At 42.3% G+C, this 13,362-nt stretch overlaps 1 protein-coding gene across 1 annotated transcript in view; it reads left to right on the top strand.

Annotated features, from left to right (window-relative positions):
• The window catches only part of LOC119453119 (DNA-directed RNA polymerase III subunit RPC5-like), a 28,408-nt gene that overhangs the window by 3,244 nt on the left and 11,802 nt on the right, over positions 1-13,362 (top strand). The window contains exons 4-11 of the mRNA XM_049667866.1: positions 766-848; positions 2,679-2,777; positions 4,053-4,204; positions 5,783-5,895; positions 7,204-7,304; positions 8,752-8,872; positions 9,904-9,985; positions 11,361-11,420. Coding sequence (XP_049523823.1) covers positions 766-848; positions 2,679-2,777; positions 4,053-4,204; positions 5,783-5,895; positions 7,204-7,304; positions 8,752-8,872; positions 9,904-9,985; positions 11,361-11,420 — 811 coding nt within the window. The remainder of the gene's footprint in view (positions 1-765; positions 849-2,678; positions 2,778-4,052; positions 4,205-5,782; positions 5,896-7,203; positions 7,305-8,751; positions 8,873-9,903; positions 9,986-11,360; positions 11,421-13,362) is intronic.

Raw genomic sequence — 13,362 nt, 5'->3', positions numbered from 1 at the left:
TGCAAGACAGTTTAAAAGATTTGAGTTTTTCATGTGTGTTTTGCCAAGGTTTGCAGAAAGTTGTCTCCATGCGAGCACTCTCGATAGGAATGTCAGATATGACAACATCAACTATTTTATGTCTGGCCTACTTGGGAAGCGCCCATCCAGCCACTTAAAGGGGGCGACGGGTCTTGAAATGGTAAAAAATAAAGAAATAAAAATTTCCTGAGAAATGCATTTTCGCTAAGTTTATACATTGAAGAATCTCTCCGTGAAATCCGAAAGTGAAATCTGAAAGTGAAATTTACTAAAAAAATATTTAAAAGTCAGCATTGTACGCACCAGGGTGGGTGCGAAATTGTCCAAAAGGTGGCCAAATATGTTCGAAGTTTGCGCACTTGCAATGGGTGCGAATGCGGTGACTGGCGGCCGCCATCTTAGGCTTGTTTTGATGCTGCTTTCTATTTTTGTGTATTTTGCCTACACTATTCAAAATGGTGTCCATACGGAGGAACCCATAGAGTCTCCTAAAGAAATTTTTCATTTGCAGGCATTAGGTCGGGTCAGCTGGCGCTAGCAGTGGGTAATTGGAGATCGCTGGGAGAGGCCTTCGTCCTACAGTGGGCATTAAGTAGAATGATAATGATGATGACCCTTAATATTTTTGCTGTTCATAAACTTTTTCCCGCTCTAGCTGGTTTACAAGTTTATCGAGCTTTGCTTGATCATTTTCTGTGGTGTAGATTGTACTCAGTGTACATTTCTTTGCCTCTTCGAAAACAGTACCATGATGGACAGGCAGCTTCTGACGTCAACAAAGTCGACAAGCTCTGCTGAAAACTACGCCGTCGGAATTCTCAGGCCAGGTTTGAGCTCTTTTTTTTTTTTCATCTCTCTCTTTATTATGTGACCCGAAGCTACGACTTTTCATTTGATGGTGTTTAGTTATGCGCCGGATCAGTGGTGAGGAAGACTGCATGCTATGTTTAACTTTGCCCAACGTATCGTATAAGCTACACTGAGCTTAATGGCTCGAAATGCTGATTTAGATGTGGGGAGCTTAAAACAAAGCTCACATTCCAGTTGATTTAGACGTGGGGAGCTTAAAGCTCACATTTCAGTTTCTGATGTGCTGCAATGAAGATTCAGTTGCGAATAGTTTAACAAACCAATTATTAATTACTATACTATTAAGTTATAGCTGAAATTATGTCCATCTTGTATTTCAATTTGTCAAATAAATATTTCGTCTTTCGAAGAGAAAAAAAAAACACATTTCATTGCTGTTTTTTGTACATCTCCATGGCAAGAAATAATGATGAATTAGTTTTTTTTTTGATGCATAATTGCTGTATTTTCTCATGCATGTATTGGTGCCACTGAGTGTTGAGGAATTTTGTATGAGTCAAGGTTTCCAACAATAACAAATTTTTCCTCTACAAGGGCTGTATTTCGTCATCAGCTGGAATGACACCAGGGGGGCTATTCTGTAAAGAGTCCAGCTAGTGGACTGTCCATTTCGGCTTTCGCTGATTGGCTACAGCTGTACAAGCGAGAAGAAGACTGGCTGGGGGCACCCGTCTCCTCCTCACTGGGGCAGCTCCAGCCAATCAGCAGCGGCCGAAATGGACAGTCCGCTAGGTGGACTCTTACAGAATAGCCCCCCTGGTCTTTGCTTTCGTCAGTATCGGTTGCTCTCTGACACCAATGTTAAAATGAAATATAATCGAAGGAAAAGAATCCTTATATAATCCATGCACAAGATTGTTTCTTGATATCTACTTGGTGCTGACAATTGTGGCATGATGAATTTGGTGCTTTGGGGCGCATGGCCAAAGAGCATCAGGCAACACATGTGTTGCGTGACAATTGTGTCATGCTTTGTTTATAATGATTTAAATATTGGCTGTATGGTGTTATTTAGTTTGGTTGTATAGGCATATTTTTTTTTAAATGGCGGTTATTCTTGGAATGTGGGTTAATATACAATGGCAGGTTATTTAGTCAAACCACGACATAATGGACACAGATATACCTAATAAAACTAATTCTTTTGCTGATATTAGCATGCATTCTTATAATAAATATTGGATATAGCGAAGGTATTTTCATGTTGCACGCGGCTTTTCTTTATAACAAATTGTATTCTTGCAGACAGTTTTTTCGAAAAAGACTCTTGAAGCAAGCTATATGTTGGTTGATGGTGCACAGAGGATTCAGCACCAACTGGATGACACTGAAAAAACAGGATCCACACTGACTTATAATGATTTCTTTTTCGGTAAAAAATACATACGTGTATGAGTACTACATTGCTATCCGAATTTTGAGCCATTGAATGAATTCCTATAGTTTTGTGGTGCCGTCATTCGGTGTGTGGTACACGTATGGGCAAGGTTTCCAGTTACTAATCGTCAGTTGTTAGTCGGCGTATGTCCAGTTATGTGCTTCTGCGTTATTCTCAACGTCCTTGTGTGGTTTGCGCTCGACTTTCTCGGGTTACAAGCGTCGGCACACTCTATCGCAGCACGCAGTATTGCTGTAGTATTCGTGCCCAGGATGCGTGCATCCCACATCAGAATGTGCATCCACGTTGTTAGATGATTTTTTTTTTCATTTCTCTCTCTCCCTTTCTTCTTTTTTTTAAGGCGCTCGTGCTATTGTTGTGCAGCAACTGAATCCCTCTTTCTCCCCAGGTGAACTTCACCTGTCTCCTCTCAGTGCTATCGTGCAGATGATGCCGTCGTTTCCCCACCTGGACCAGTCGGACAAGAAGGCCAAGGCAGCTGAAGCAGGTGCGCTGCATTTCATTGATGCTTCCTAAACTCCTGGCTCACAGCTGTGTCCCATACTTCATTGGCTTTTATTCAGCATTCAAGCAAACATTATAATCTAGGAAATTTCGTCACACAAATATGTAGCTTGTAAACATTATTGGACGTAAGATTGTTAAGAAGCTGTGCACGTAGAGTTAGTGACAGTCCTCGGAACCGCTGAAACCGCTTGAACATCAAAAAGACGTTTTTAAGGCCTTTAGAAACAGACTTCACAGAGTGATAAAGGAAGTCATTGAACGTCATTTACGGCTGAGCACCGTGGATCTTGTTTGGACATCTGACTACTAATGTGGTACACTTAAAACGCCAAGCCAACGCTGTCTGGTTAGCAGCCTTGTAGTGGTTGGTGCTGGTTAATTTAGTAAGCTTTATATGTACTTTTTGTCGCTTGCATGCTGTAAAAAAAAAAAAAGTTTGCTTTTTGTGGACGACCGTGTTTCATTATCAAGTTGTCAGACGCAATTTTGGCTTAGTCCTTGCAAACTAACTGCAGAGGCTCTGTGGCTGTGGCGATCTACTGTTGAACACGAGGTTGATGGTTCGAATACTTGCTGCAGCAGCTGCATTCCGGTGGGGGCCGAATGCAAAACTCTCGTGCACGGTAAAGAACCCCAGGTGGTCGACGTTTATCGAACGCCTTCTGCCACGGCATCTCTCGTGGCCCCCTGGGTTTCCTTATGACGTGAAACCACCATTCTGTCAGTCATTTCAATCAGTCGATTAATCAATGATCTGTCAATCAGCTGGTCAATCAGTCAATAGCCCACAAATTTATAATTTACCCAAAATAATTTAGCGTAAATTACACACCAATTCACAAGTTATTCTGCCAATAACACCAATTGACCAGTCAATTGGCCAATTACATGTGAATTTGCCATTGAGTCAATCATCTGTCAAGTGGTCAGTCAGTTGGTCAGTAATGAGTCAATTAATCAATTACCCACTAATTGGCCAGTCAGATGATTGGTCAATTACCTCAGTATACTTGGAATGCATTTCAAAAAGGACGGAAAGATGTGCAAGCTAGAGTGGATTCATTGATGGGTCGATAGCCTGTCAGTTGGTCAATAAGTCAATCAGTCGGTCCTTGCAAATGCTTCTGTCAGGGCCTCGGGAGTCTCGTAGACCCTCGAACTTTCGTCTGCAAAAACAGTTGCAACACCTGTGCACACATTGCGAATTTATTTATGACCATGCCCTTGTCCCTATGTTTATGCAGCCACTGAAGAGAGGAAGAGGTCGACGAACCAAAGGCAGTCACCGTACGGTTTGCCAACCAGGAGACGGACCGAGCCAAGAAGGCCCGTGAGAAGTCATTCCGTTTCATCCATCAGAAGCAGGAAAGCGAGCCATGGGTGGAAGCAACGTATCACAACTTTGGGGTTAGCTTTTTCTTTTTTTGTTGTTGTTGTTGTTGCTTACTTTAGGGGTGTGCAAATACTCGAATATCACTGAATCGAATCGAATAGTGAACGTTCAGACGAATCGATTCGCGAATCAACTATCTACTATTCAATCTTTGGCGGTGGTGCTAGCCTCCTGAAATGATTGGTTCCTGGCAATTCAAATATTTATATCTCTGCTATTAATTAACTAATTTTAAAAATTCGTGCGGTACTTGCATGAAAGCATGAAAGTGAAAAACGATGCAGGCTACTTTGCTGTCTAAACAAGTGGGCGGCTGAGCAGAAGGCTAGGAAACTTGACAGGAAGGCTGTCTGCTCACAGAAAAACTTAGTCATGCTTTCTTATGTGCTTAATGTAAGCGACATGGTGTTGTTCATTCAGGCTCACACACGTGAAGTGTTAAAATGCAGCTATATGGGCTTTTCTTAGCTTTGTCTCCTTGACACGAGGTGGTGTCATTGGCAAAGGCACCATCCAGACAGTTCCTGATGCTTTCCAATCTTGGGCTTGAAGCTGTCTCCTTAGATGTCGATATATAGACTGCGTCCAATGCTGGCCTGAATTGGCACACACACACATACACACCCAGTGTCTGGCAGTTGTGACCAAACCACATCCTTGAGTCTAAGCCAATCTCCGACTGTCGTACATTATTTTCAACAAAGTATCGGCCTACGTTGGAGTAAATACAGTATGTTCGCTCGTAGTGGACTCTGTCCGAGGCTTAACTCATTCGCGGGTTCGCAAATCGAAACGTGTCCGAGTGATCGTGCTTGCCTGTTTCCAGTGATGTGCTCCGAAGCTGAACGAAAACTGTTTCACTGCACATCTCTGCGTAGTGCACAGACTAGCACGCAGTCAGTCTGTGGATAATAATAGACATTTTTTGCAGAGTGTTTAAGGTCTGCTCGAAGAAATTGCTGTGTTCCAACATTTGCATGTGGCCACTCAGCGGGAGTGCCGGTGCACGAGCACACAACGCTCATACTGGCGGTGGAACGTCGAACGCTGCCCACGCTCTGCTACAAAGCCGCATGAGTGAAGCGTGAGGGCTCGTCTACTTGGTTTCTTTCTTGTTTTACAGTCAAAGCTGCCTGCGCGTTGATGGCGTCTCTGGGAAATGCGCTCGTCAAAAAAGCGACACCAATACCGCTCTCTGCAGCCACCCAAGCACGTGAAATGTGAGCAGAGGGGAGCGTAAGCGACACTCTGCTAAAAGGCCCAGTGTCCTGCAGCTTAAAAGGAGAGAGCAGCTTTCTCTCGCATCCAAGTTATCCACGCCGTCGGGTGGTGCTAGCACTAGAGCACTTTCACCATCTCGTCGTAGCTGTGTAACTACAACACCGACTCCCCATCACGTGTGTAATGCGGGGAAGCCCGGCATCGGGGAACTGCAAGATTGTCTGGCGTCCTCACACATTTTTTGCATTTCGCATGTATTTGCATGGAGAAACCGGAAGTGCCTCAGAGCCAGAGCTTATTGATGGGGTTTATTCGGCACGAATGCATCTGTTTGAACATTTCACTAAGTACGCTGTCGTGCTTGCTTGCAGTCCGAAATGTCCGGCGTCGAAAGGGCGATGCTCGTCTGCCCGCAAATGGACCGGGACGAGTCGGAGCTGCCCAAGACGCTTCAGGACTACTTCAAGGACCTCGTCATCGAGAAGTGCGTGGTTTCTGTTTTGTGTTCTTGTCCCTAGTTTGGTGCATTATACACATCCTCTGGTAGGACCCGTAGCTAGAGCCATAGCCGCCCATTTTGTGCTAGTATTGTAAGGCGTTCTGAAGAAATACACGCATGAATGAATTAATTGAATAGTTAAGTCGCCAAAGAATAGTTTGGTAAAAGCACATTGTCTACTATTGGCTATTTGGAAAGCAAAACAATTCGAACTCTCCACCCGGTCCCATGAATTCTGTGATGGAAGCCTTTGTTAAGATATGCTGAAAACTGAAGAAACATTCGGATTTTGCTGGAATTGCTGAAGCAAAGGTAAGTGCTGGTGAGCTCCTCTCATGTTTTATATAAAATGTAAACGTAAAAATTAGATTTTGTAAATCAGTTTTGTTTCAAGTGTGAACCGACATTTGGAGCTCGGCACAGGAAGGCTTTCTCTTACATTTTTTATTACGTCCATCTGAACTGCAGTGCATTGTTGGCAAATCATGCTGCTATGAATTGCCCTCAACTTTTGTAGCTAGATTTACTCGGAGAATTCGCAAGGAACAAGCCAGGCAAAACCGAAGCAAGCACAAAAGAGGCTCCCACATTAATCTTTAGTGTGGTAAACTTGACACTTATTGTTTGGGTGCGCATGTCAAAACCTGCTAGTCGTAGTCTATAGTCTAATACCCTGCCAGACAAGCAAATTTAGCGTTACGTTGAGCTAGTGCACTTTGACACTGGTGTCATTCGCAGGCTGTCGCATGGGAAGAGCTAGTGATGCTCGCTGTAGAATGCTCTCGCCAGCGAGCGTGTTCATGGAGTTAATTTTGCTGCATCAAAGTGTTTAGCCTCAACAGCTTTGCTTCCGTCAACAATAAAATGATATTCAACACTGGGCAGCCACCAAATCTGAAACCACTTTGTTTTTCTTATTTCAAGTGTTATAAGCATACTGTGCCATTTGCAATGGGAACCATTGCTATTCCCTCTGTCAACAAAACTGAAAAGCTGTCTCGTTTTTTTTGGTGCCGGCATTTTAGCACTCACGGCACTTCACTTTTAAACGCGCCGTGCCTTGCCCGGTCCTTGGATGCTGTGCCATCTTGCCTTGGCTTGTGATGATTGAATGTGTTGTTATTTTGCAAATATTGCCTAAGTTAATGTGTGATATGCCAAAGGAATCTTCACTTCCTTACGCCCCACTGAAAGCGTTGATCTTTGGCTTATCATCATCATACATTCCTGTTCCTACTCATTTTACGAGACATCCCTTGTTTTCTTCCTTTTTTTTTATGTATATTTTTGCAGCACTGGCACAAAGGCTCCTGTCAAAAGTTCGCAGGAGCTCTCGATGCACGCACTGAGCAGGCTCCCAATCCAGGACCAGATCAAGGCTGTTCTCATGAGTGGTAGGTTGTTGTTGGGCTTTGTTCCCAAGTGCTTGTCCCTCTGACATTTCTGTAACGGTTGCAGCTGTGCGAATATGTGAAAATTTGTAACGGCGAATCCAACATTATTGAGTCCTTGGATGAAATAACTGCTACTATTCAGAATTTTTTTGATATTAGCAGAACAAGGTCAGTGAGTTTCTCTTTTAGTATAATGGTCAACTTCCTGAGTAGGGGAAAGAGTTTTTTTGTATTTTTCACCCTATCTTTGTAGTTTTAGTTTTGGCAGTTATATTTTTCAAATTTTAAGGTTGGTAGGTGAGCCCCTTTTTTGGAAGTTGAGCGGGAATGCATGCTTGATATTTGCATCTTATTAAAAAAAAATCACCTCTTTTGGCAGTGTTTTAGCATACCACTAAAGCTTAAGAGGAAGCTTTAGCTTGGGTCCAACTCCGATGCCGCCTATTCAAGTACATGTAAAACGCAGAAACGATTTTCTGAGATAACCACTGGGCCGATCTTAATTAAATTTTTTGCACTTGAGAGAGAAAGTTAACGTTTAGTGACTGTTGGAAGCAGAATTTCGATTTAGGGCCTGAATTTTTAAGTGAATTTTCAAAAATTGGTACATCTGAAAAAATTAGAACCATGAAGTTTACAAATTCGTAGCGCTGTACCTAGAACAGACATCGCAGTTCTGTTAACTGCATCCATGAGAGCATCCAAAGCGGACAAATTTGATATGTCAATTTATACTTTACGTGAATTTGTTACATTGTTTACAAGGGTTTTGCAAAAGTTCTACTCAGAAGTTAGTGGTCTATTTGAGAGCCATGTATAACATATAAATTTTGTCCGCTTTAGATTTACTTATTAGGTGCAATTTACAGAATTGTGATATTGTATTTCATCGCTGAGTTAGTTGTAAACTCGATAGTTTCGTTTTCTGAAAAATTTGCAATTGTTGGCAAGTTTTATCATAAAGTTAACGACCTGAATCGAAAATTTGCAACCAAGAGTCACTAGATTTCAACTTTTGCTTTTAAATGCAACAAACCTCATCAAATTTGGTGCAGTGGTTGCCGAGAAAAACGATTTCTCCTTTCCCGTGTAGTTAGATAGGAGGTCCCGAGCTAAAGCTTCCCTCTTAACTGTTACCAGTATTGCAAACTGCTGCATTTATAATGCAGTATATATTTTTAATGATCAATTTGCAAAGTGTCAAATTCGTTTGCAGCCAGTAGGTGAAATTTAGTCAAATCCATGTACTGCTTGTGATTCCCTTGCCGGTTGAACCGCCACGCTTTCAGGCAGCTGCCAGCTTAGGGTGTACTGGCTAAGCCTTTGGCCAGGTGTTTGCACCGTGGCAATCATTGAGCACGCTCGAAGCTTTTGGGTGATTGGAATAGTAGTTGTAATGGTGGCGCATCAGCATTTAGCTAAAACTCTCTTTTGTTTGTTTTTCTAGCTAAGGTTGTGGATTTTGCGAAGCTCATGTCGGCACTGCCCCCGAAGTCGGACGCAACGTCTGTCGTGCGGTTTCTGCAGCAGGTGGCGCTGCTCGTGCAAGGCTGTTGGGTGGTCAAGAGGTGAGAGCGAAGGAAATTGAGAAACGGCTTCTGAAAGCTTTCATGTGTGTTTCTTTATTTTTCATTTTTGTTTTCAACGGGCTTCTTAAGCCTTGAATCTAGTGAGCAGTGTGAATGTCGAGAGCTTAAGTAATGTCTTCTCCGTTCTCACTGATGGAGAGCACATCTCGAGACAGAATGGGAAACGCACACGCTGGGCCAAACCCGCCGAGTGCAGGGCTTCATTTATTTTGGGGTAGGCAAGGGTCTTGCATGCGTTGCATGATTGGTTGTTCTCTTCAGTCAGCCTTGCCGTAATAGAGCCGCGTTATGTGGTGAAGCACATCAAGAGTGGAACGGGGCCACTCATGGAACCTAGTACGTAACCCTTAATTATATACGTGTACATGCGCCATCCCCGGTCACAGTACTTGCACCAGGATGTCCGATAACTGTACTAACAGCCATTGAGAGCTGTTACGTTTTTTTTTTTTTTTTTTCGCATTTTGTTGAAAAAAGCATCAACGAGATTCCACTGTACTACGGCTGAGCTTATTTTTAATGCGAAAACATATGTCCCATGAGGCAGAAAAGCCGGCATTGTAGGCAACGAGCGGTACGAAAAAAAAAATCATCAGTGACGTCATCAGCGTCTTGTATGACGTCAGTAGCAAAAGAGAACTAAAGTTAGAACAAGTTAGAGTAAAGTGCAATAATGTGAAGTAAAATGAAGGTAAATTAAAGTGGATTAAGGATGGTACAAATTAGAGCAAAGTGGATTAAGGTTGTTATAAATTGGAGCAAGGTGGATTCAGGTAGTGTTGGTGAAGGACACGTGACAATGTATGACGTCACGTAACATGGACGCAACCAATTAATTAGAGAAGTCGTAATGCTTTGGCATTCAAATGTCTGTGAACTTTCTCTCTTTACTGTCCCTTTAACTAGCTTGTTATGACTGTTTTGTATGCCCATAGCGTGGTCTGCGTGTAAGCAGTTTATTGTAAAAAAAAGTAAGGTTATAGTAATACTTCTCCTTTCACATGCTGCAGTGACGTCCTCTACCGAAAGGATAGCTTCAGCCCTAAGACAGGTGTTCCAGCTGACACCTTGTGCCGAGCACGTGACTTTTTGGTGAGTCGGCACATCTTTTCACTGTTGCATTGTTTTGATTGATGGATTTATGGGATGATATCGGGAACGTTGAAAACTTTCGTCACCAGCTCTTCTGCAGCATTTCATTGTCAAATGAGCTGATAGAAATGAGATGAGGAAGTGGGGAAATAAACACATCCACTTATAATGATGAGCATTTAACGTTTACAATTTTGTATCGCTGACCAATATAGCAGACATGACAAGACACGTGTTAAATGTGCACCCTTGTTCAAAAGTGTGCAGACCAGGCATTCTGCGAAAAAAGTGAATATCGTCGATGCCTTGGCATGTAACTCGAAACTGAAGACTACATTTCAGGCTTGGCATTGCAAACACTGCAATGCATTCGTCTGTTTCCAATTGTCACTCTGAGTTGCCGAGAAATTGTTTTTATGTCAGAGCTGTGGTCCATATACTTATTTATGCTCACGAGTGTTGGACCGAAGGATGACGGGCAGTTGAAGAAAATGATGTTATATACAGTTAAACCTAGATATAACGAAATTCTTTGTATAACAAAGTATTTAACTTTTTATAACGTCTCGTTCATAGAACACCATGTATTTAAAACCTCATAATATAACTAAATTTCACTAGCGCTGCGAAGGGATGCCAAGACAATAAATGGAAACTTCCAAGGACGTTTTTATTTAATTATTTTACTTATGTCTCTAGTTGTCGCAAGACAACTAGAGACAAAAGTGTACCAAGTTGGCCATAAATGACCAGTAACTGACAAACTGCAAAGTCGGAGAAAGAGTCAGAGAAAGCTTTTACTTTAATTGTATCGAAGTGTTGAGACACTTGCACAATTAAAACAGAAATGGTTGACTAATTACAAGCCATATATACCGAGATATATGTAAATTAACATTGAATTTCGCTTCTTGCTTTGATGTTTGTTGTAAGGGGAACAAATGTCTAACACAGGCATTTTGATGTATGCATTCTTGGATCTACACTCAAGTTCGTTCTTAGCAGGCATTTCTGTGGAGGCTACACTAGTGATGCGGTCATTAAATGTTTTCTGAATACATCATTTATATCCACTTTATATGTCTCCATAGATGCGGTATACAGAATTGCGATATCGCTTTTAGTGAGGAGTTTCGTTACTACCTATTAAATAAAAAGCCAATGAAACACAGTAAGCAAAAAATGAGTGGCAACAGCTACAGCCTAATGCGAAACTGAGGGCACAAGTTGTCATTGAATAAATGTGGGTGCTAAAATAAAAGGGGGGGGGGCTTAATCTTTATTTTATCACATTTCCTGAAGAGAAAGGTAAAGTTTCTTTTAGAGCATATCTTTTACCAGTTAATTTCAAGTTTGCTTTCGGGCTCTTTTTCAGATGTTTCTCTTCACTCAGTCGAGGTTTGTCACGCAGACCAAGTTTGCCGACACTGTGAGGGTGAGTATTACTTTTCTTTTAAACATTTTTTTTCTTATCCCTATGCTTTTTCGTCTCTAACCATGCATCTGTACTCCGTTTCATACTTAGCAGGCAACAGTATCGAAGCTATGCAAGTACTAGTGCGGTCACAGAAGTGTGCGTTTCACTGCAACAGTGTTTACGATCTGCGATGATGTCTACGGAATGACAACTTGATGTGTTACAGCCACAACTTGTGGACGTTAAGGTTACGTTGGGCGACATATTGTTTATGAACCTTCGTGCTACTTCGTGCGTGACGAACATGTTCGCGAATGCAAGCTGTGTCCTGTGGGCTCTGGTCGCAGAAATGTGTCCGTCCGTCCGTTTAATGGCGAATAGTTTCAGACCTCTGAGGCTTGAAGGGACACTAAAGGCAACTATTAAGTTCATGTGGACTGTTAGAATACCATTCCAGACACCTCGCAGTGCTGGTTTCGTGCCTAGAAAAGACTTAGTCCCAGAGAAAAATTTCGACTGAAGTTTTTGCATTCCTCTAATGCAATTCAAATTGCCCGCTACGTGTGATGCAGTGTGATGCTGCATATATCGTCACGGCCCATTGCTGCAGTCGATGAGTAAAACGGTACCCGAGAGCCGGCACTACAGTTTATTGTGTAAAACGTGAAAACACAGCGAGAAACAGAGCCAGGACATCACATAGATGCGGCATTTTGTGCTGCTTGCAGGTAGTATATGAGCTTCAGGAGCCAGCAAAATCAGCGCACAAGTACGCGACACCGCAACTATCACTGCTGATGAGAAAATTAGGGCAACAAAAAGACAACATACACAGGAAGCGAAGACAGAGACAAGCGCTTTGGTAGTTTTGGTAGTTTGGTAACTACGCCAACCAAAATGTTAGACTGCCGGTGGTGCTGGGTCAAGCGAAAACAAAACCTTCTGACCACCCGCGTCATTGTCAAGGGTAACGTCTATTAGTTCTAAGAATCGAGTAGAAGTTGAAAAGTAGCATTTCCTTCCATCTTATAATGCAACACAGTAATATTTTTATTATCAGTGGTTGAGTTCTAGTGACACAGTTATAATGAGGCTTCGTCAGGCTAGTGCTACTAAAATGTCCCGGTAGAGTCTCAAATCGTATCCTACATATACCTCAATTTCTCATTTGATAAGTTCTCTCCTAGTATTATTGATGCCTTGGACATTTTGGAGCATTAATCTATCGCTTAAGCTTGACATAAAATTTGCCTTTAGTGTCTCTTTAAGACGAAGCTTTGGCTTGGGAGCTCCTATATAAATAGGCCGGAGTGGAAAAGTAGTTTTTCTCAGCAGCCACTGCACCGGTTTTAATGAGATTTGTGGCATATAAAGAAAAAGTAAATGTCTAGTAACCAGGATGTGGATGTTCAGTTTATGTTGTAAATGATTTCAAAATAATTCTTGAAGATTGCAAATTTTCAAGAAACTCAAGTTTTAAGTTTACAACTCCGTTACTCAGCAATAAGACATCACAATTCCTTAAACAGCACCTAGCCGACTTCCGTTGATTTGACCTTGACGGGACCGACGAAATTGATCCAATTATCCGGCGAGTCGAATTAAAGAAGATGCAGAAAAAAAAAATGCCTACGCACACTGCTGATTTGTTTCCCAGTAATTTGAACAATATCAACACACCCCCAAAACAAACGCGCGCCCGCTTTCCATGTGTCCAAAGTATAAATATAGCATAGCAGCGGCATTAAAGCTCCCAAACAAAGTAGAAATCGAACGTGTACCCGATTTTTAGCAAGGAAAATGGATGAGGTGTGTTGCGCAAGGTGGCCGGTTTTATAAAGCTAGCTTCGCTGCACGTCTCTTTAAGTGAGCTTCGCCGCAATACTTTCGTGTTGTGCGGTAAAGCATACGAACGCCGCGAAGGCAGTTTTGGTATTCGGTCCGATTGCACCACGTAGGC

The sequence above is a fragment of the Dermacentor silvarum genome, chromosome 5, assembly GCF_013339745.2.
Source record: "Dermacentor silvarum isolate Dsil-2018 chromosome 5, BIME_Dsil_1.4, whole genome shotgun sequence".
In the NCBI taxonomy this organism is placed as follows: domain Eukaryota; kingdom Metazoa; phylum Arthropoda; class Arachnida; order Ixodida; family Ixodidae; genus Dermacentor; species Dermacentor silvarum.
The sequence above is the reverse complement of the archived record's forward strand: the minus strand, read 5'-3'. Positions and strand labels throughout refer to the sequence as shown.